This window comes from Nicotiana tabacum, chromosome 9 (assembly GCF_000715075.1).
Source record: "Nicotiana tabacum cultivar K326 chromosome 9, ASM71507v2, whole genome shotgun sequence".
NCBI lineage: Eukaryota > Viridiplantae > Streptophyta > Magnoliopsida > Solanales > Solanaceae > Nicotiana > Nicotiana tabacum.
This window is the reverse complement of record NC_134088.1, coordinates 80,612,848-80,637,392: the sequence shown is the minus strand read 5'-3', so window position 1 is coordinate 80,637,392 and position 24,545 is coordinate 80,612,848. Positions and strand designations below refer to the sequence as shown.

Genomic DNA, 24,545 nt, shown 5'->3' with positions numbered 1-24,545 from the left:
GCAGCCCGGTTTAAATATTTCACATCATGTATAAAAATGCGAGGATCTCGTCCTCAACTCCGAATCACAAGTATGTTGCACATTGTGCCAACTAAAATTTTTAATTTCCTTTCTTTCTTCTTTTCAATATATTTCATAAATAATTTTCACAACATATAATGAATCCTGCTACCGGTAGGGCATATAATTCATAAAAATTGGAATCAATTATTCCGAAATACATTAAATCCACTGTAATGAATAATAAAAATTACTTTTGAGCTTATAGCCTTCAATTGTGTACCAAAAATAAAATGACAGACACGGGCTCACACCTTCAAATCTCCCAACAGGGATAACATATAAGTGCGTTACCAATTTACGAAGCTCACCCATAAGTGGAGCATAATAGGAGGACGCACCTCAATATTCAGAACCGAATCAAATTAAGGGAAATTATCCTTTATAATAAAAATCAGGATCGTACTTGTAACGACACCATCTGGTGTATTGGCCCCAGCCAAATCATAGTGATTATATCAACGGGTCGGGCCTCCACCTCTTAGGCGCCCACTACCCGCCTGTCCTCCACCTCTAGATGACTGTTCACGTGGAGTATCAACTGGAATAAAGCTTGTAGCTGGAGTGCTCTGATGAAATCCACCCCTCCCAAGTCTAGGACAATCTCTCATGATATGCCTAGTATCACCACACTCATAACAACGCTTCTGAGGTCGCGGCTGCTCGTACTGAGTCTGTGCCGGATAACTGGAATAACCACTGTAAGAATCTCGTGTCGATGGTGCACTATAAACTTGAGCACTCCGAGTAATCTGATATGCGGACTGAGCTGACTGGCTGCTCGAGCCTCCGCTATAATGGGTACTAGCTGAAGAGTAAAATCCACTGAACCCTTCAGATCTTCGAGACCTTTTGGCCTCCTTAGACTCCTTTTCCTCGCCTAAAACACTCTCAATCTTCCTTGCAATGTCCACTACTTGTTGAAATGGAGCATCAGTTTGCAACTCTCAAGCCATACATATTTTAATATCATAATCGAGTTCCTCAATGAATCTGCGGACCCGTTCTCTGATTGTAGGAACTAAGATAGGTGCATGACGGGCTAACTCACTGAACTTGATAGCATATTCTGATACTGTCATAGTTCCCTGACGCAACCGTTCAAACTTTGTGCGCCACGCATCTCTAAGATTCTGGGGAACAAACTCTTTCAAGAATATTTCCGAAAATTAAGCCCAAGTTAGTGGTGTGGCATCGGCTGGTCTACCTTCTTCATAGATTTGCCACCACCGATACGCTGCGCCTGACAGTTGAAATGTAGTAAAGGAAACTCCGCTCAATTCCACAATACCCATGGTGCGGAGAATACGGTGACAATTTTCTAAAAATCCTTGGGCATCCTCTGTAGTTGTGCCACTGAAAGTTGGTGGATCATATTTCTTAAACCTTGCAAGTCTCTTTTGCTCTTCTTCTGATGCCTCGGGCCTGACCTCAGGCCGAACCGGAATAATAGGTTGTACCGGTACTACACCCGAAACCTGACCAATGTGAACCTGTTGCTTTGGAGTTGTGGTAGGAGTTTGAGTTACTCCCCCAATCTGCGAAATATTTGGTGCAACAGAGATCAATCCCGCCTGAGTTAATGTTACTTAGGAACTGTGCTAAGGTCTCCTGAAGTCCGGGGGTAACAACAGGTGCTTCTGGTACCTGTCCCCTAACTGGAGCTACTAGTGGCTCCTCAACTATTGTTCTGACAGGTGCTCTAGTCGCAACACGTGCTTTTCCTCGACCTCTACCTCAGCCTCTATCTCGACCCCGGCCTCTTGCAGCCCTAGCACTATGAGCAGATGCCTGCTCAGCTAACCCGGTAGCATGTGTCCTCACCATCTGTGAGAGAATGGAGATACAAAGGTTCAAATTCCAAATTCAACAAATTCCGCATGACAGGAATGAAAGAAATGAAAATTTCCTAACAGTTCTGTAGCCTCTCGAAAGATAAGTACAAACGTCTCCGTACCGATCTGCAAGTCTCTACTAGACTCGTTCGTGACTTGTAGAACCTATGAACCTAGAGCTATAATACCAATTTGTCAAGACCCAAAATCCCACCACAGGCGTCGTGACGTTACCTAGTTTCTAAGACTAGGTAAGCCGATTACAATTACCTTTTGAAGCCATTTTTTTTAAACTAACAACGGAAAAAATTACAATATACAACCTCCCAAGACTGGTAGTACTAAGTCACGAACTCTAACTAAATACATGGAATGATCACGAGGACCGAATATACAATACTGCTTGATTACAAATTAACAGTACAATGAAATGAAAAGACCCCAAGGGACTACGACGACCAAGCAGCTCTACCTTGAATTCTTACGATCCCGATGTAACTCTGCTCAAGTCTGATATCTCCAATACCTAGCTCTGCACAAAGATGTGCAGAAGTGTAGTATGAGTACACCATGGTCGGTACCCAGTAAGTATCAAGACTAACCTCAATAGAGTAGAGACGAGGTACAGTCAAGACACTCAATAGTCTAATAACATATGCAATATAATAAACAAAATAATAGGAAATAAATAACAATAGGACAACATGGAAACAACCAGTGATATGCACAGCAGACAACAAGGATACCATTAATATCACTCAATAATTAATAAACACAAGTACACCCAATTAAATCAAGTTCTTCAAATAAATGTCTTTCACATATAATTCTTTCAGATAACTCTCTTTCAAATATAATTTTCTCAAATAATTATTTTTCAAATATAAATCTTTCAATAAATCTTTTCAAATAAATATCTTTCAAACAAAAATTCTTTCATATAATACTTTCCAAGTAAAAATCCTTCCAAATAAACATTTTGAATATAATTCTTTCAATTAAAAAGTCACCATGTGACACCTCATTTCATAATAATAAAAAATACGGGTCTCAGTCCATTTTTATATTTTTCGTAAATACGGGTCTCAGCCCATTTTTATATTTCCACGGTACCTCGTTCCCATAATTAAATCATCATATTTTTCCAGATCCTCGTGCCCTCATTTCATATCACAACTGTATGGACAATTCACGCGCCAATTATCATTATCATTTCATCACAGCACCTCGTACCCACATTTCATATCACAACTGCACAGACAATTCACGTGCCAAATATCATCATTATTTACTCACGACATCTCGTACCCATATTTCAATTTATAATCCGTGTGGCAATAGCCACAGGTTCTCAATTTCAACATAAAACAGATCGTTATCAATGTACTATCAACAAGACCAATTCCACAAGGCATAAAAATAAACACAATAAAAATCACAACATCACATAAAAATCATCAACACCACAACCCCACATCATCACATATCGTCCCTGACAATGGCCACCCTTATCGCTCCTATTGCCACTCTTATCACTCCTATAGCCACTTTTATTGCTCTGCCCAGACAATATCAATAGCCACCCTTATCGCTCCTTTTGCCACCCTTATCACTCCTATAGCCACCCTTATCGCTCCGCCCAGACAATATCAATAGTCACCCTTATCGCTCCGCCCAGACAATATCAATAGTCACCCTTATCGCTCCTATTGCCACCTTTATCGCTCTTATAGCCACCTTTATCGCTCCACCCAAACAATATTCCAACAAACACAACAACAGTGAAATGTCACCATTATAACCACATAATATCAATGGTGAAATGCCACCCTTATCTCCCCAAAATAACAACTCACACAACACAACAATATATATGGAAAATTATCACAGCAACATAGCAAAAATCAATTCATATCACAATTTGCCCAATGGCCACAACCAAATTCCAAAGCTACAACCAAGTCAATTAATTTTATAACAAATAGCCAAAAGCTCCACACAATATGTACAATACCCAAAAATAATCAATAGAGATAGAAATTACTCAACATAAAGTAAAGTCTTCATAAAAATCAAATTTTAAATAATTATATAAATACCTCTTCTTAAGCTCATTTAATTAATTATTTGCAGAGGGGAAAATTCAAAATAAAATTAAATTCCAATAATTATCAAACCAGCAAATTCACGAAATTTCATAAATAATTTATGTAATTATCAAACCAGCAAATTCATGAATGCTAAGATTATTTACTCCTATTTTTTCAATTTGCAGTATATAATTTATGTAATAATCGTGTTGGGTTACGGTAACTCATTACTGTAATATGGCCATTAATTTCTCTTCTTCTCAAGTGGGGGTCAACTTTTTATGACATTTGCCGTGACATAATATTCACTATAACAAATTTGTGGATCATGACATTTGCCATGATATAATATCCACTATTAGGCCAAGGATTTTTTGCTATAAATAGAGGAGCTTCTCCTATTTGTAAACAGACCAATTCAAGATCTTTTCACTCTTGTCTTTCTTTCTCCTCCTTTATTTCATTATAGAGTATTTTGTAAGAGAGTGAGTATTGGGAAACACTTGTGTGAACCCTTTCTTTGGAGTGATCTTGTGAGGTTATTCTCTTAGGGTATTTGGGACTAATTAGAGTATTTACTCTAATTTTATACTCTTTTTTGTACTCTTGTTAGTATAGTGAAATTACTCCTCTCCTCTTGTGGACGTAGGTCACCTTGACTGAAATACATTAAATTTGTGTCTTCTTTATCTTCTTTAATTGGCGTTATTATCAACTTGCATTGTATTTGTTATTATCATTATAATATTGTTTGGCTGAATTTCGCACTACCTGATTTCCCGATCCTAACAATTACTATACATTTGTAATACACACTTATAGAAAGGGAGTCGAGTAGTTAGTTGAGTAGCTGACAAAGTAAGTTGAAGTTAGTTATAATAACTGACTTCTGTTACAAATAAAATTTGCCATTAGAATTAGGGATTCATGATCCAATCCAATCGATACTAAATAGTTTTGTAATCAACATTTACAATCATCTATCAATATACATAATTCTCTCTTAAATCTTTCTCTCTTCTCTTTCTGAAATTCATAGTTTCTAGCTGACTTCCCGAGCCACCTCCTGAATCAACTTTTTGATTCCTTGAATTCATCTGAATTCATGCAATCGTGTAGCATTGGTATCAGAGTCTATAGTCCTCGAAAATCATGGCGAAAGGTACTCGATCAAATGACAACTCAAGTGAAGATCCAGTGGATTTGCATGAGCTAATGAAGAAATTGATAACAGATGTTGGAGCTTTGTTTGATGAGGTTCAAATCTGAAACACTTGGATTAAATAGTCCTTGAGTTGAAGGAACAATTGACAAATTCTAGAGAACTTCAAAAGGATAAAACTCCATTGAAAAATGAGTGTGAACTGTTTAAAGAAAGGTCTCAACGAGAAATGAGTCCTGTCAGTTGCAACCATCACAATTCTAATTTTTCCAGGTGGTCAAGAATGAAATTTCTGTGATTTACAGGGGAAGATCTGAGGTCGTGGTTGTTCTAAATTGAATAATTATTTTCCATGGAGAAGGTCGTTGCTGAGGTAAAAGTAGAAGTGGCTACAATGCAATTGGAAGGAGAGGCTATTCAATGACATTTGTCATTCATGAGGTATAGACTATACGTTGAACTAGCTACCTCGAATGGATATGTGATGGCATTAGTAGAAAGGTTTGCGGCTGATTTTGAGTATCCAATAGAGGAAATTAAGAAGATCAAACAAATTGAAAGTGTGAAAGAATATCAACCTATCTTTGAGAGGAATTTGAATACAGTAAGGTTGTCTCAAGAAAATGCGATTAGCTGCTTTCTTAGGGGATTGAAACATGAGTTGAACATTGCAGTCAAGCTAACCAATCCAACCACACTATCTCAGATGTACAGAACTATTAGAATGCAAGAAGCTTATCTAGTTGCAACCAAACAACCTTCTTATGCACCAAGTCCTTCAACCAAGAAATATGCAGGTCAAGGAACTGCCAGTAAGCTTTTATTACCAACTCTTAACTCTAGTAGTTCTACCTATGCTAGGGGATTCAACAGAAGAATAGTAAGCCTAGATGAAATGAATGAGAAGAGAGCAAAAAAGGTTGTGTTATTTCTACAGTGAAAAATATGTGGTAGGCCATAGACATAAAAATTTCAACAATTGTACCTATTGGAATTGGAGAAAATAGAAGTGCAAAGCCTAGGTGAGGAGCAAGAACTGAAGATACAAGAAAATGGATTCAATAACTAGAACTATCTCAACCTATGGAGCTGATGGAAATTTCTTTTCATGCTTTGAATGCTTTTTTTGGGTGATAGAACTTTGAAGGTGACTGCTTATCATGCAAATAAGGCATTGAACATACTGATTGACACTGGTAGTTCCTGATCCACGTCCAATCCGCACTCAATAGTGAGTGAAAATGATCGTTGCAATTATAATACTCAGTAAGAGTAGGTGTTAAGGAAGATACTTGAAAAGAGCACGTGAAACAACTCAATTACACTTCCAAAACAAGGGGTGTTCATTTTCCAAATTAACATTAAGAGATTTAAACTAATTGTAATTAACTAGAAAGAGAATAATTATTTTTGGTGTTTTTAATCAATTGGAAAAAGTCTAGGGATGTAACATTCACCTAGGTGCTAACATAATAGGTAAATTATGTTAATACTGGTTTTGTAGATTGGGGCGTATAATAACTCTCAATTCTCAAGTATCCACTCAATACGTCTTGGTTATAGAGTGGTTATTCCCAAATTGGCTCTCTCAGGTCCAATTGTGTATCAATTCAAACAATTGATATGAGCTCAAGTTGGGTTTTTTCTATGTCTAGTTCAAATTCATTAATTAGACTAGCCAAAATCTTGACCAGCCCAATTCCTCTTGTCACGACCCAAAATCCAATTAGTCGTGATGGCACCTAACCCAACACGCTAGGTAAGCCAGTTAACTACTAACCACTTTCAATAACAATTAATAAAGCAATTAAGCAAAGAAATTATCTGAATCTGATACATTTCCCAAGAATTGGTAGTACAAATCATGAGCTTCTAAGAATAGAATTTACAATGCTGAAATGAAATAAATACATCATCTGTTTGAAAAGTGCATAAACAGAGTTTTACAGATCTAAAGCTACCATAAACAAGAGGCAGCTACAACCGGGACGCAAGTACATCTTCAATCCAGCTCTCATCGATCACAGCAACATCAGCAGCCAACATCTGGACGTAAGGTGCAGAAGTGTAGTACGAGTACAACCAATCCCATGTACTCAATAAGTAACAAACCTAACCTTAGGTTGAAAGTAGTGACGAGCTAACAACAAGGCCGGGTACAACACCAATATTCCACCACAGTTCATAATAGCATAGTACAATAACAAAAGGGTATCTCCGAAATAAAAGGCTCAGTTCGTCAATAGTTCCAGAAAAATAGGCATTTGTTTTCAAGTATCGCAGTGAAAACCCAAATCTTTTACCGAAAAAGCCAAAGTACGAGTAAGTTGAAAACTGTGGTTTTTCCCAAAACTCCTTTCAACAAATAGTATGATGTTTCATTTTCAGATAGCATGAGGAAAGTACTTCTCTATGCCTGCATGTCAAGATACAGGTAAAATCATAAATGTCCCCAAAATCGGGTATCAGAAGGAAATGCATCTCTATGCATGTATCTCAAGTACGCATGTCAAATGCAATGCATCTCAATGATGAGCTCATGTACTCATACTCTCAGAGTACTCAATCTCACTGTCTCGCATTCTCTCTCACTATGCTCAATGCTCAGCACACTCAATCACTTAGCGTTGTACAATACCTGATGCGGCGTGCAGCCTGATCCATATATGACTATAAGGCCCATTGCGGCGTGCAGCCCGATCCATATATATATATATATATATAGTCGACTGCGCTCACTGGGGGTGTGCAGACTCCGGAGGGGCTCCTTCAGCCCAAGCGCTATATTGTTGCGGCGTGCGGCTCGATCCAATATTGTTACAGCGTGCAACCCGATCCAATATTATTGCGGCGTGCAACCCGATCCAATATTGTTGTGGCGTGCAACCCGTTCCAATAATATATACTCCCTCCGTTTCAATTTATGTGAACCTATTTTTTTTTAGTCAGTACCAAAAAGAATGACCTCTTTCCTTATTTGGAAACAATTTACCTTTATACAATAATTTATAGCCACACAAAATATATGTGCCTCATTTTACATCACAAGTTCAAAAGTCTTCTCTCTTTTCTTAAATTCCATGCCCAGTCAAATGAGTTCACATAAATTGAAACGGAGGGAGTATATATATAGCTCGAAAGCTTGTTGCGGCGTGCAACCCGATCCATATAAAATATAATCAATATAACATACTGCGGCGTGCAGTCCGATCCCAAAATGTCACTCTCACTTAGGCCCTCAGCCTCACTCAGTCATCAATCACTCCAGTCTTACTCACGGGCTCACAATGTCATGAAACTAGCCTGACAATAATGATATGATGTATCAATAAATAATATTTGGGATTGAGATATGGTAAAAATGCATGGATATATCTGAGTATGAAATATCAATGAAATCAGTGAAATGACAGTAAGAAACGACCACTATGGGTCCAAACATTATCAGCACAATTCCTAAACATGATATCTAGCATGATTGACAGCTTAACTACCTTATCACATGGTGAAAACACGGATATCAACAAAGTAGGACCACTATACAGTGCCATGGAAACAACAAAGTCCCAATTCACATGGTGCACGCCCACACGCCTGTCACCTAGCATGTGCGTCACCTCAATACCAATCACATAACATGTATTTCGGGGTTTCATACCCTTAGTACTAAGATTAGAAGAGTTACTTACCTCGAACAAGCTAATTCCAATACCGAACAAGCCAAGCGATGCTCCAAAGATGTCATCCCGCGCGTTCCAACCTCCAAACGGCTCGTAACTAACCAAAAATAACTCAAATACATCAAACAATACTAAAGGAACCAATCCCGATCGAAAAAGATCAAATCTTGAATCAAAAGTCCAAAATCGGCCAAAAGCCCAATCGGGCCCGCTCCTCGGAACCCAACAAAATTTACGAAATTTAACAACCCATTCAATTACGAGTCCAACCATACTAGTTTCACTCAAATCCGACTCTAATTCGATGTTCAAAACTCAAAAATTCATATTATAAAACTTTAGGTCAAACCCCCCAATTTCCTCTTTAAAATTCACAATCCAATTACCAAAAACGAAGGTGGATTCATGAAATATAACCAAAACCGAGTAGAGAACACTTACCCCAATCCTTGTGATGAAAATTGCTCCAACAATCGCTTCAATCCGAGTCCCACGTCTCAAAATATGAAGAAAAAACCAAAACCTCGATTTATAGCTTCTGCCAGCATTTTCGCACCTGCGACATATTAGCTGCTTCTGCGACATAACCTCCACTTCTGTGGAATCAGCTGAGGACTCGACCCTCGCACCTGCAGACAACATATCCGCTTCTGCGACATCGCAGGTGTGAGCCATCATCCGCACCTGCGAAATACCTCGCTCCTGCGCTCCATCACCTCGCACTTGCACATTCTCATATGCGCCCAAATCTCCGCTTCTGCGGTCTTCCTCACCCAGCACTATTTCCGCTCCTGTGACCCCTTCATCGCTTCTGCGACCATCGCACCTGTGCAAACCAGCCGCAGGTGCGGTCACACCAGAACCAACAATAGCAATATGAAGTATACTGATCCGAACCTCGTCCAAAACTCATCCGAGCCACTCGTGACTGCGTCCGAATATACCAACAAGTCCAATAACATAACACGGACCTACTCGAGGCCTCAAATCATGCATAACAACATCGAAACGATGAATCGCACCTCAAATCGAAATCTATGAACTTTGAACTTTCAAATTCAATAACTCGTACTGAAACATAGCAAATCAATCCGGAATGACTTCAAATTTTGCGCACAAGTCCCAAATAACATAACAAAGCTATTCCAATTTCCGGAATTACAATCCGAATCCGATATCAAAAAGTCCACTCCCGGTCAAACTTTTCAAATTTTTAACTTTCGCCATTTCGAGCCAAATTTAACTACGGACCTCCGAATCACAATCCGGACGCACTCCTAAATCCAAAATCACCCAACGGATCTAATGGAACAATCAAAACTCCGTTCCGGGTTCAAATTCACAAAAAGGCAAACTTAGTCGACTCTTTCAAATTTAAAGCTTCTAGCTGAGAATCATTCTTTCAAATAAATTTTGAATAACCTGAAAACCAAAACCGACGATTCACATAAGTCATATTACATCATACGGAGCTACTCATGTCCTAAAACAACCGAGCGAAGTGTAAATGCTCAAAACGACCGGTCGGGTCGTTACACCTTTTTAGCCAAGTTTTTCTAGACTAAGTCTCTCTTTATCAAGTAAGAACTAAGTCAAATAGGCATGAATCAATATTTGCAACCATTAATTCTAGAAATAATACATAAATAAGGCTAAATAATAAACATTCAATCATAAATAAGTACTAAAATTAATAACCCATAAGATTTACACACTAGGGTTGGGTCACAGCCCTAGATAAAATCTAGCTATTCATGCTAGAAAGTAAAGAAAATAAAGTAGAAGAAGTAATTAAAGCCATAAATTATAATTAAATGATAAAACTAGTGATTTTTCACCAATAATTGTCACTACTTTCTCAAAAAGGGTAAAAGATAACCGCTACAGTTTCTTACAATTCAAAACATGCCCTAAATAAGTATTTTTCGTCTGGGTCTTGCCGGTATCAATAACGAGGAAGAAACAACTCTTTCGTCTAAGGATGTCTAACCGCCGCACCGATCATTCGGGGGGAGGTGGGACACTACGAAGTGGGTAGTTTATCTGGGGTGGATGCCTCTTATAGTGCCCTAATATTCGTTGACAAAAATACCTTTCGGGAGGTTCTGCAGTCGCACAATTCCATGTGCGATTCGAACTTTTCTTCTCTTCTTCAGTTGGGAGGAATTCTACAGCCGCACAATTCCATCTGCGGCTGCACTTCAGCTTATGCGGTCGCACTTTTCCATTTATGGATCGCACTTTGGCGCGGCTTCACACTTGATCTTTTTGTATCTTCTCTGAACTTTTCCAATCTTGTCAGTGCGACCAGCTTTTGTGGCTGCATAATTTGGTGTCCGAACCCCACTTGTTAAAACTCCTCTGAGACTTCAGGTGTCTTTTCTGCGGCAGTATGCGCATTTCTGTGGACCACACTTTCTTCTGTGGATCCCACTTTTGCTTGCTTTACTGCTTCTTGCCTTTTTATCTGGAATACTCTATTTTGAGTTAGATTTTTTTGTTAAGCTCCAATCCTCCAACATGCCTGTAATTTGCACAATTTTATTAGATTTTAGAATAAAAATTAACACTTTCAGACTAAAACTAAAGCAAGAAGGTACTAATAAGTGGTTAAAATTCATACTTATCAGTTGCCATAACTTTATAGACATTGAATTGGTAAAGCACTTGGGATGTAAAGTCAGGTCTACTAATCCTCAAATGGTTGCTACTGCAAATGGAAACATGATGGTGGATAGAATGTATGCAATCACATGGTTGGTGCAAGGTGTTGAGTTCTCAGCAGAGTTCTTACTTCTTTCTTTTGATTCATGTGGAGTGGCACTAGGAGTACAATGGTTGCTGAAACTTGGAGACATAAAGATAAACTTTAGGAAATTAACTATGGAATTTTTATATAAGGGGAGGAAGCATCTTCGTAGAGGTGCTGGCAGCCTGACCTGAGACTTCCTCATCTTCTTTACTTCTTTTCCCAGCTCCTCAATAACTAACCCATGTTGTACCAAGGCGTCCATGATCTTCTTCTTGTTCTCCAAAATCTTCTTCAGTATCTCATCAATGTCAGATGAAGCTTGTGGTGCCTGAGAAGTGGATTGTGCTGCAATAGTACTAGACAAGTCAAACAACTTAGAAGTAGTTGTTTGCATCTTGTTGTTGAGACTCGCCAATGTCTGCGAGACTCGCAGAGCAGATAGGGGAACTGTGGGCACATGCAATGTCTTTAGAGCAACTCTAGGGGTTGTGGTAGGAGTTGAAGATGCTGGTGGAGGCGTAGTAGTGGCACTGGTAGAAGGCTCAGCAGAGGTGGATGGAAGATCAGCTGCCTCAGAAGCTACCACTATTTGATTGAGTATCTGGGACATTTTATCACAACAGAAGGTATTTCTACTAATTCCCACAAAGTAGAAGTTGTGAGAAATTGGCCCACTTCAATCACCCTCAAGAAATTAAGGGGATATTTAGGCCTACCTGGCTATTATATAAGGTTCATCAAAGGTTTTGGTGTGATTTGTAAGCCCTTAACTATCCTGACCAAGAAGGATAACTTCAATTGGTCATCAACAACTGATTCTATATTTGTATAACTGAATGAAGCACTCATTCAAGCTCATGTCCTAACCAAACTTGATGCCAATAAGACATTTATTGTAGAGACCGATGCAAGTAGCTATGATATAGGGGCAATCTTTATGCAATAAGGACATCCAATAGCTTTTATCAACAAATCTATATCACCTAGACATGCAGTACTATCTGTTTATGATAGAGAATTGATAGGCATTGTACATGCAGACACTAAATGGTCACAATACCTATTGGGACAGAGGTTTATCATAAGAACTGATCAAAAATATCTGAAGTTCCTTATGGAGCATAAATTAAATACCAACTCTCAAATTTTTTGGTTGACCAAGCTGATGCCTTTTGACTACTCCATAGACTACAAGAGAGGAGTGGAGAACAAGGTAGCTAATGCACTCTCAAGAGTTACTGGAGCTGAGTTGTTGGCATTGGTAATATCACCTAACAACACTGATCTCTTCCGGGCCATAGTTGATAGCTGGAACATAGATCAGGAACTCAGACAACTTATCGAAGAACTCCAAATTAATCATACTACTCATAATCAGTTCACTTGGATTCATGGGCAGCTAAGGAGAAAATGAAGGCTGGTAGTAGCTAGGTAAGATACCAGAGTTAAGAGAAGAAATTATAACATTGTGGCATGCTGCTCCTCAAGGGGGTCACTCAGGGGTTGAAACTACACTAAACAGGCTAGTAACGTTGTTCTATTGGAAGAACATGAGAAAGGAAGTAAGAAAATTTGCCTAGAAATATGATGTCTGTCAAAGGAACAAATCTAATCTAGTTGCGTATCCTGGGTTGTTACAGCCACTGACTATTCCAGATATGGTATGGTCACATATCAGTATGGTTGTGAGGTCATACTGGTAGTGGTAGATAGACTCAGCAAGTATGGCCATTTTATTCAAGCACCCTTACACTGTTCAATCAGGTGCAAAAGTTTTTATGGACACAGTAGTGAAGTTGCATGGTTTACCTGATGCTATTACTAGTGACATAGATGTTACTTTCCTGAGCTCTTTCTGGAAAGAACTATTTACACTGCAATGGGTACAATTAAACATTTCATCTGGATATCACCCTCAATCTGATGGACAAACTGAGATACCGAACCGATGTCTTGAATATACTTAAGGTGCTATTATAACGAGGATGCTGCTAACCGGTACTCATACTTGCCTATGGCTGAGTGTTGGTATAACATGTTATTTCACTCAGCTATACAGACTACTCCATACGAAGCACTGTATGGTAGACCACCACCCTTACACTTTCCTTATTTACTTGGAGATTCAACTTCAGCTAAAATTGATAACACTTTGATAAATACGGAGTTAAAATTACAGCTACTTAAGCACCATTTAAGGAGAGCTCAACTCAGAATGAAGCAACAAGAAGACTTCCATATGAGTGATATACACTTTGATGTTGGTGATTAGGCTTATTTGAAGTCCAGCCCTATAAACAAGTGTCCGTTTCTAATCACACCTCATATAATTTGGCTGCCAAGTACTATAGTCCTTTTCATATTATTAAGAGAATTGGTCCAGTTACATATACTAATCTGCTACATGCAGGAGTAAAGATTCACCCTACAGTTCGTTTCATTGCTGAAAAAGTATTCTCAAGTGTCTTCTCAAATTTCATATCCTCTTGTGATTGATTTAGCCAGGCTCTATTGTCCTGATCCTGAGGTAGTTTACAGAGAAAAATGGTAAAATGGGGTAGTAAAGTTGTTGCATAAGTGTTGGTTAAATGGGAAGGACTACCTGCAAATGCTGCTACTTGGGTGTTTATTATTGTTTTGCAAACTAGATTTTCTTTGTTCGATCCTTGTGGTCAAGGATCTTCTATTGGGGGAGGAGTACTGATACACAATTATAGGATGGGAGTCGAGCAGTTAGTTGAGTAGCTGACAAAGTTAGTTAGAGTTAGTTGAAATTAGTTATAATAACTGACTTCTGTTACAAAGAGAATCTGCCATTAGAATTAGGCATTCATGATACAATCCAATCCAATCGATATAAATCTCTATAATCAACATTTACAATCATCTATCAATATACATAATTCTCTCCTAAATCTTTTATCTTCTTCTTCTCTCTTTCTCTTTATGATATTCTTAGTTTTCAGCTGATTTCTCGAGCCGGCCACTTCCTGAATCAGCTTTTTGGTTCCTCAAATTCATCTGAATTCCTGCAATCGTGTAACAATTTGCTCATAAAAATTATCACTTACCATTTGTCATAATAGATTGTAAAATCGAAAACAAATGATAACCCACATTAGAAAACAAGGTTAAACTTCAATATCAAGCATTTATGTCCTTCTAAGTTCTAATTTTCTTCATTGGATCCCTTCATTGGAATTAAGTTGTGCTTCAACTGAAGAACCATAAACGAATTACGAAGTAATTGATTGAATGCCTACTTGAAATTACTGGGCCTTGTGATTTGATACTGAACTTGATTATCTGGATTCTGGCCTTTGTAACTATGAGTTTATTGGATTTGTTCCTTATTATCGGTGAAGGGCTTTCATTAACAACTGATATGAGTTTGATTTTGGGTCTTCGTCAGGATGTATTGGGTTGGATCAATTAGTATTCTCAAAACTTGAGGGATCATGCAGTTAAGAATCGCTTAATATCTTTGCCTTAGTTCAAGAAATTAAAGAATATTGACATCTTTCAACTATCAAATTAAGTAGAAATAGCGTGGTATAGCCACTTTTTTAAGTGGTATTTACTTTTTAGCCATTATTTTTAATGTTGAGCAAAAATAGTCACTATTCTATTAAAAGTGATACGAAAAGTTTTTTTTACCCTTTCTTCATGAGTGATGTGTAAATATTAAGGACATGGTGTCCTTAACTTCATGAGTGATGTGTAAAATATTAAGGACACTATGTCCTTAACATTTACATTGCACACATGAAGTTAAGGACACCATGTCCTTAACATTTACAATGCACATATGAAGTTAAGGACATGATGTCCTAAAGTTTAACAATAGAAATTGCAAATACAAGTTAATAATATTATGTCTTTAACATTTACATTGCACACATGAAGTTAAGGACACCATGTCCTTAACATTTACACTGCACATATGAAGTTAAGGACACCATGTCCTTAATATTTACATTGTAAATATGAAGTTAAGGACATGATGTCCTAAAATTTAACAACAGAAGTTGCAAATATAAGTTAATGATATTATATCTTTAACATTTATATTGCACACATGAAGTTGAGGACACCATGTCCTTAACATTTACACAACACATATGAAGCTAAGGACACTATGTCCTTATATTTATACATCACTCATTAAGTTAAGGACACTATGTCCTTAATATTTACATTGCACACATGAAGTTAAGGACACCATATCCTTAACATTTACACTGCTATGTCCTTAATATTTACATTGCATACATGAAGTTAAGGACACCATATCCTTAACATTTACACTGCACATATGAAGTTAAGGACACCATGTCCTTAATATTTACACATCACTTATGAAGTTAAAAACACTATGTATTTAACATTTACATTGCACGCGTGAAGTTAAGGACACCATGTCCTTAATATTTACACTATACATATGAAGTTATGGGCATCATGTCCTTAACATTTACACTGCACATATGAAGTTAAGGACATGACGTCCTAAAGTTTATCAGCAGAAGGTGCAAATATATGACACTTTGTCCTTAATATTTACACATCACTCATGAAGTTAAGGACACTATGTCCTTAACATTTACAATGAACACATGAAGTTAAGGACACCACGTCCTTAACATTTACACTGCACATATGAAGTTAAGGACATGATATCTTAAAGTTTAATAACAGGATGTGCAAATACAAGTTAAGGACATTATGTCTTTAACATTTACATTGCATACATGAAGTTAAGGACACCATGTCCTTAACATTTACACTATACATATGAAGTTAAGGACATGATGTCCTAAAGTTTAACAACCGAAGTTGCAAATACAAGTTAATGATATTATGTTAACATTTACATCGCACACATGAAGTTAAGGACACCATGTCCTAAACATTTATACTGCACATGTGAAGTTAAGGACATGATGTCCTAAAGTTTAGCAGCAGAAGGTGCAAATACAAGACACTTTGTCCTAAATATTTACACAATATTCATGAAGTTAAGGATACCATGTCCTTAATATTTACACATCATATATGTCTAGCACAGGGATATTTTTGTCCGGCGGGTAAAAATTTATTAAGTACTGGCTAAAGAATAAATACATTTAAAATAATGGCATCTTCCAACTATCAAATTACGTAGTCACAATCTTATTGGAAGCTAGGAATGTCAAATAGTACACATAAATATAATTATACAATACCAACTAGTCATTATTTAATTGTTTTTTGATTATTCATAATATAATATTGTTGTTGTTCAATAATTTTAGCATATTTATTAAAATAATAATCATCATCATCTTCATAATAGTTTCCCTTAAAGACGTTCATCATTTAAAATTAATAGTAATATGAAAGCAATTTGTATTTTTATGATATCTTATAATGTGTGTTGAGCTGGCCACAAAAGTAGAGGATCAAGGTGGCAAGATCCTTGAATGATGTTGGAAAAATCATTTCCACAGCCTGGCTAATTTGTCTACTTCTACGGTTCTACGTTACAAATTCATAGGTACGACCAAATATTTATTTAATATGGGGGGATCCACATGAGCCCACAGTTACATCAAAACAACATCACTTCTATCTATTTTGAGTTGGCAAAACTCTCTTTAAAATCTCAGAGATAGTCACTGAAATGTGAACTCAAGACTGGAAAATTCTTCACGATTTTGTCTCTTTAAGGTACCAAATAGAACCACTAGATACCAACGTCCCCACATTATGCCCATGGTTACAATCTACAATGTGATAATCTAACATTAGGTTGCCAGAAAAAAGAACAAGCCCATTCAAATGTGAAATGCAACAACGTAACATGAATTTTTTTCCTTTTTTTGTTTGTTATTACATTGGGTAATTAGAGTAGTGCAACAATGTAACATGAAACAAGCTCTTACTGGGATCTAGCGTATGGAAATCCTAAAATAAACAATCCAAAGAAAATATATGTACAAGGTAAACGATCAAACAAGAAATCCGTTCCAAGTACACATTGGTCAGTGATCTTTTGGCACCCATCAACATGCACAAGGGGTTCCTCAAAAAGTTACTCATTGCTCTAGAATTGCCTAATACAACACAACAACACACTAGTGTACCTTCCCTTCAGTATTCACAAATTTTGGTGTATTCTTCTGAATGTGGCCTGGGATATAGATACTGTGGAAAAATTGACGGTCATCTCGCTGTAAAGAGAATTATACTGTTAAGTGCAGGAAATATAAAGCTGAAAAAGGACAATGTGAAAGGTGAAACAACAGTATTTGAAATATGTACGTTCAAGTAATAAGCAGCAAAAACAAGGATGATAACAACAACAACAACAACAACAACAATCCAGTATAATCCCACTAGTGGGGTCTGGGGAGGGTAGGTGTACGCAGACCTTACCCCTACCCTGGGATAGAGAGGCTGTTTCCGATAGAACCTCGGCTCCCTCCCTCCAAGAACTCCCCACCTTGCTCTTGGGGTGACTCGAACTCACAACCTCTTGGTTATAACAAGAGGATAGTAAAAGAATAGTTGGATGGTTTTCTCCCCCTCTATTTCAGCTAATGAATTCACAAGTAAAAACTGAAATACTTGAGTTTAAAAAATATATATATCATGAGAGGATGGAGTGACCTTTTCAAGAAAGTGATTCTTATATTCAAAATTCTAGAACTGAAATGACACTGAATTCCAAATTAAATGAAAATAATAAGCAGGACAGACATACCAACTTAATTTGTGAGTTCAGCGTTGAGGTGGAGATTCTGGCTCGGAACCAGAAATAGAAGAGAAAGACACAGTGTCTTCTTTAGCCATAGCCACAAAGTTGAGAGGGGCAGTAGAAAGCCTTCTCATTTCCTTGAAATAACCATTCTGTCTCATTGAGTTGGAACGCGGAGTTAAAAGGTCTGGAGTTGCACAAGGAATCGAGCTCCTGCGTGGTGAGGGTGTCACAGATCCATTTCCATTTGCATGGTAACCATTTGCCTTATTAAAGCTGCTGCTTCTTCTTGGACTAGGTTTGGAACCATATACAGTTCCCTTCTCTGAGAGCAGCATATCTTGGAGTTTCTTCTGATCCTGAACAACAAGATAATATGAAGGTCAAACATTTCTGCTTTCAAATACCAAAAGAGTTAGATTCTCTTTCTTCATCTTTGAACTTGATCAAAATACATATAAAAAGCTGTATACTAGAAGGACAAATTACATGCGACAAATTAATTCATGTGACTTCTATAGATGCATTCTCCTAACTTGCAATGTGCTACTTTTTCATACACTAATTGACATTTAGTAATAGATGAGAATATTTGACTTTACCCGAGCCCGTTTCTTTGCCTCTTCTTTCTGCTGTCTAACCATTTTGTAATCCTCCAATATCAACACCAATCTCACCTACACATAAAAACCATTTCATTTGGAAAACAGTACAAACAAAAGAGAAGATCTGGAAACTTGTAGCTGCAGGAGAACTCACCCCATCGTAAAGAAACAATTTCTGTTTCTCATCTTCCCAAGCTAGTGTCTTATTAATCAATGTGTTAACAACAACTGAAAACAAATGCGTTTGATTTCAGTTTTTCACAGACTATCCGAGATAAAATGAAAAGGAAGCCAAGAGTAAATTACCTGGAATCTTAGTCACTTTAATTCTAGCTTGTTCAGCCCGCTTTAAGTTTATGTGAGCACCTCTTCCACCACTGTAACGTCTATAATCCTGATAATAGAAAAGGAGCTACTCAAACGTTGGACAAAATAAATCTACAACTATTTTATTTGATAAGTAATGTAATACAGTCCCAGCATAAGAAAAGCTAGAGTAACTGGACGCTAGTCAGTAGTAAATGGAGATCTATGATAAGCTATGCATGTCATTAGCCCACATGAGATCATTCAATTTATACCTGGTTATAATCTTCAAGCCAATTTTCCTCCTCACAAGCAGAAAGCCACCACTCTATTCTATCCATTATATCTCTTCGACTTAAAGCTTCATCCTTTGCTTTGTTTATTTGTGCTTCAATATTTGCCAGCAGTTCACAGGGGTCCACAAGACCTTCAAATAAAGATTGGACTTATTGCTGTGCACGGACGTCTTAGAAGAATACAGCTTTATGTATCCAAGATTTGATGTCTTACCAGAGTCGATCATTGCATTAGATTTATCGGCTGAAGTACTTGGATCAGGTTCAATATGGTTTTTGTTGCATATGTCCTCCAGCTCAGCCCTCCTTTTCAGGACCAACTCTTTCATCCTACTTGCTTTCAATTTGGTTAGCCTCTCAACTTCTGTTGATACCTATTAAAATCAGTATAATGTCACAGACAAAATTAATCTTCTCTACAGCCTGAAATATTGTTCACTACAAGTAGTCATAACGGGTTTATTGAGTAGGTATGGATAAATTTCAGTCACAGGTCTATGGTTATGAGAAATCAGTCCGATGGGCTAATACATTAACCCTCTGCTTCACTAGTTTCATATGAGGTCACCAGAGGCGGATCCAGGATTTAATGCTTGTGGGGGGTTCCTGCAACGACCTCGAGTAAATTTTCAATAGTAACGGGGTTCACATTCAAATATGTATAGATATTTAGTGAATTTTTCGAACACATTTACACTGTTTGAACAAAAGCTACTGGGTTCACGTGAACCCGTAGGTCGCAAGGTGGATCCGCTCCTGATGAGGTGTACCGTCTTTATGCAACATTAATTAATGATTTACCTTATTGTTGGTGTTGACTCATTCAAGGGAAATAACAATGAGAAGTAGCGAGCAAGGCAAGAAATACTTTAAAAGATAGGTAAATGATCACAAACCTGATGAATAACCTCCAATGAAAGAGCACCTGGTTCTGTAACGTCTGACTCAGAAAGACGAAGAATGGAAGTGATCCTCGATAACTTACCCTTCTCTTCTCTGGTTGTATCCATCAACGCCCAAAGCTCAAACAACAATCCAGAAACATCTTTTAGCTGCATCAGCGATGACATTAAAATTATGGGTAAAGACGAAAAAGCTAAAAGAAGACAGAAGTAAGCAATACCTTTTGATATCGAACTTTTCTTTCTGTCTTCAGTCTGAAGATGGCCTGGTCTAGACTTTCCAATGCGTTTGTGCTGATGTTAGTGGATTGTCCAAGGCTTGTTTCGTACAAGCTTGGATGCACATCACTCACAGTTTTGTCAAAATCCACCCCTAGCACACCACACAAAGAGTGCACCTCATTTACACAGTCCACAACTTTTTGGATCCGCTCCGACTGCAGGCAGAAAAGATTATTTGTCAGTTAATTTGCTATAATAATCATACTCAATGGTTAAACAAAAGTACAACACTCATGATGGTTAAGCACGACATATTGTTCCATGTCAAAATGGAAGTCAATCCATGCATACCTTCTCCTTTTGAAGAGCACGAAGATGAGATTGGTATTCAGAGAGGTTTCTCAGTGACAAGTCGTGATCTTCCAGATTTAAGGAACTCACAGCATTGACGATATTAGAATACCCAGAAAGCTCACTAGTTATCTTGTCAATTTGTGTCTTTATATCTGCAAACTGTTTAACTCTTTCATCTTTCTTAACTCTTAAATCATCCACAAGTGGTGTAATTAATGCCAGTTGCTCTTTCAATGACGCTGACTTCTTCTCTGGCTGTATCTGTTGAGTTGAGAAAGCATGTTTTTCAAGCATTAGTGTAAGAATGATGTTTGCTTGACTTTAAAAGTATCAAAATGGACTTCTCCAAAAGAAAACTTGCAAAAGGAATTGATAAGTAGTATTAGTTACATCTAACCAACTGGGAAGAGGCACAAAAAAGAGGAAAATAAACTATAACAAAATATTCTATTTCAATGATAAGTAGGTTAGCGAAAATATTTACAATTTAAACGCAAGTAATGCAACCTGGAACATATATAACGATGTCTGCAATGCCATAAGCAGGTTTAGCACTGAGGTACAGGCGTAAAACCAGTGCACTAATCAATCATAAGTAAATAGGACTGCATTTAGCATAGTAGATATTCCATAATGCAAGTAAAGCCGTTATTTCTTCATCATATATGAGCGACAAGCTTTCAACTATGAAATAGACTATAATGACATGCATTAAAAGATCATAAGTTGAAACAATCAAGCTCGGTGCTCACATCCCTAAAGACACCAAAATAACTACAAGGACAAAAGAACAGTTTCTGATTCCTTATCAATATCACGTGGTGCAGTGACATTGAACTGAATTCCATCAATCTATTCTAGTTCTTAAGAAATTTTTAATCCGGTATCTAATTCCAGCCAAAAGAAGAGCCAATCAAGCTTCCGAGACAACCCCATAAAGCTAAGAGGATGACTAGTATGTGACCGAAAAGAAACTGTCTGTAAACTAACATTTTGTAGAAGTTCATATATTACCATAGAAACCTTCAATCTATTCAAGACTTTTAGCAGAATCCCTTTATCTTAAAGAGAAAGCAGTACGAGTAGATTAAGGGAACAGAAAAATGTAAACCTAAAAGGGGGTAAGATATTCTAAAATTCCTCCAACAGCAGCAGAAGTGTTCATTACCAGTGAATTAATATTGAGTTGACCAAGAGCAGCCATTAAGGTTGCAATCTCGGCTTCTTTAGCAGCAACAGAATGATGAAGGCATGATTTTGCATTGGCAGCTTCTTCAACTTTTCTTCGGTATACTTCCAAACACTCTCTCTCCAGCTCTAAAATCATACGGTCTTTATCCGCCTCAGTCTCTCCAATATCCTTCCATATTTGCTGGACATCACATATATACAGTCAAATAAAGATTGGTTCTTTGCATAGACTTCAAACTTGATAGACTAAATTCATATTGGAATACTACTAATTGCATTTCCCCTTCTAACTCCCTGCTCAATAATCAACAAATTCCATGCAAGAAATCCAAAATAAAATTTATAAATAGAGAAAACATTGGACATTAATCACATAACTAATTAATTGATGAGGAAGTCAAACTAAGAAACATACAGAAACACAAACTTGTATTTAGCAAATGAAGATTCTTACTTCTAACTACAATTAATCCACCAATCAATTAATCCTCATCTCAAATTACTTAGGAGATTCATATGAGAGAGAAAAATTAGAGAACATCCTAATCTCTCGACTAATTACTCAACATAAATCATACAATGAAAGTATTAACTTGCTCACCATCAGAACTCTTCTGATACACCATCTTACCACATACAAACGGAGTACGTGATTTCGATTTAACTAAAATAGTACAAAGGGGAACTATTCCAACTCAATTGAGCTACCATGATAGTAACAACACCTATCCCAGCCGCCAAACCATAAATTGTAGTGCAAAAAGTAATTGATTATGCTCAAGTCCAAACTTTATTTCAATTTATTCACTGTCAAAAGCTATTCCAAAACCCAGAAATTTGTCCAGATTTAAGCAAGAAATTTGATATATACAGAAATAAAAAATCAAGAATTGTTAATAAGACTCCAGCAAACAGAACATTCCCTCAATAAATGACCAAATTCCCCAATGAAACAAACAAAGCCCCAAAGCAGTAAAGTGAAGACAAAAAGGGGAAGTAATTAAGTACTACCTGAAGTTCTCTAACTAAAGTGTGGCAAGTAGAAGTCGTATGGACACTGCAACAAGGACTTGCAAAAGCCAGCATATCTTCTGATGATAAATGATGATATTCCTCTCTCTTTCTCATTTCCAAACCACACAAAAGCTCAAGAAAAGTTGACTCTTTCAGAAGTTGCCCCTTAAGAAAGCTAATATGAACAGCAGAATATAAAGCCAACTGCTAATAGTTATAGTAGCAAAGGAGAAAGAGAATAGAAAGTGGTACTGAGTACTTCTATCCTCAGTCTTGTCAATCAACAATGAATGGACCAATCATCTAAAACTCACTTTAGTTTAGATAAAACCATTCGTATAATTCAGTAGAGGATGTCATTATCACCTAAAAAGACATACTCATATATACTTAAAAGACAAAGAATCTACACGTAAAGGAACGTATTACAAACCAAAAATAAAACTAAAAAATTGCTTCCTCGCACCAGAAAAGCTAAAATTAGGCCATACCCACCAAGCCACCAACTATAATAAAGGACAATACGATGTTGCTTTCCTTTGGAACTTCGTTTCTTGCCGTTTTCTTTAGGAAAAGGAAAACAAGAAATGTGGAAGAGTTAATAAGAAAGTGGAGTGAAATGAGAAAAGAGGAAAGAAAAGGAAGTTAGGTACAGAGAAGAGGACAACAGCAACAATAACTTAGGGACACAAAAGAATTACTGACTGAGGAATTAAGAAGAAAGAAAGCAAGCTCTTTTGAGGTCAGTATAAAATGCGTCAATACAAATGGATCCCCGCTCGTTAGCTCAGGTTTCAATGTTGGTTGGTTCAATGGTTCACTTTCTAATTCTATCTCTGGAAATAGAATTTTAGAACAGTGAACATGCTTCAACGGCAGGAAAACCCAGCTTGGAAACTTTAGAAACGTATATATTATATTACAAATAAATAATTAACTACTACTTCAATGACAAACAAATCGAAGTCGATTATATTAATTATGTGTATTTATTTTGCTACATTGAAATTCTGAGTATTCATTGTAACTAAACTACGTTACTTAACTGATGACATACTGTAACTCCTTTATGTGGGTTTGAGCAGATTGCTAACAGGTAAAACTTATGTCACACTGCAATTGAATATACATGATATATATCTTCACAAGTATGATTATCATTAAAATATAATTAATTAATACACATTTTTACCTTGACTTATCACTTAACTCTAATAAATTAGTACGGTTTAGCATAAACACTCTGGATAAGTTTCATACCTTTAACCTATACAATATTACAATAATTACATTTCAATCTCAGACTAATTTGGTCGATTGTATGCTAGTTCTTTTTC

General features: G+C 37.0%; 1 protein-coding gene across 1 annotated transcript; it reads right to left on the bottom strand.

Moving 5' to 3' along the window:
- Nucleotides 1–17,394: 17,394 nt before the first annotated feature.
- Nucleotides 17,395–24,220, bottom strand: LOC107793772 (65-kDa microtubule-associated protein 6). Its single transcript, XM_016616210.2, has 12 exons — nucleotides 23,206–24,220; nucleotides 22,172–22,375; nucleotides 21,001–21,264; nucleotides 20,649–20,864; nucleotides 20,422–20,577; nucleotides 19,740–19,899; nucleotides 19,505–19,656; nucleotides 19,230–19,317; nucleotides 19,078–19,151; nucleotides 18,921–18,995; nucleotides 18,325–18,677; nucleotides 17,395–17,791 (listed from the first exon to the last, which is right to left on the bottom strand). Exons 1-11 carry the CDS (start codon nucleotides 23,320–23,322, stop codon nucleotides 18,342–18,344), a joined length of 1,842 nt encoding a protein of 613 aa, XP_016471696.1. The 5' UTR covers nucleotides 23,323–24,220; the 3' UTR covers nucleotides 17,395–17,791; nucleotides 18,325–18,341.
- Nucleotides 24,221–24,545: the final 325 nt, after the last annotated feature.

Bases quoted from the DNA above. Each gene is read 5' to 3' on its own strand.
- LOC107793772 (XM_016616210.2), bottom strand. From the start codon at position 23,322: ATGAGAAAGAGAGAGGAATATCATCATTTATCATCAGAAGATATGCTG. The intron at 22,376-23,205 runs GTAGTACTTAAT...TGTGATGTCCAG, and splicing joins CTTTAGTTAGAGAACTTCAG to CAAATATGGAAGGATATTGG. The intron at 19,900-20,421 runs GTTTGTGATCAT...TGATTTTAATAG, and splicing joins CATTGGAGGTTATTCATCAG to GTATCAACAGAAGTTGAGAG.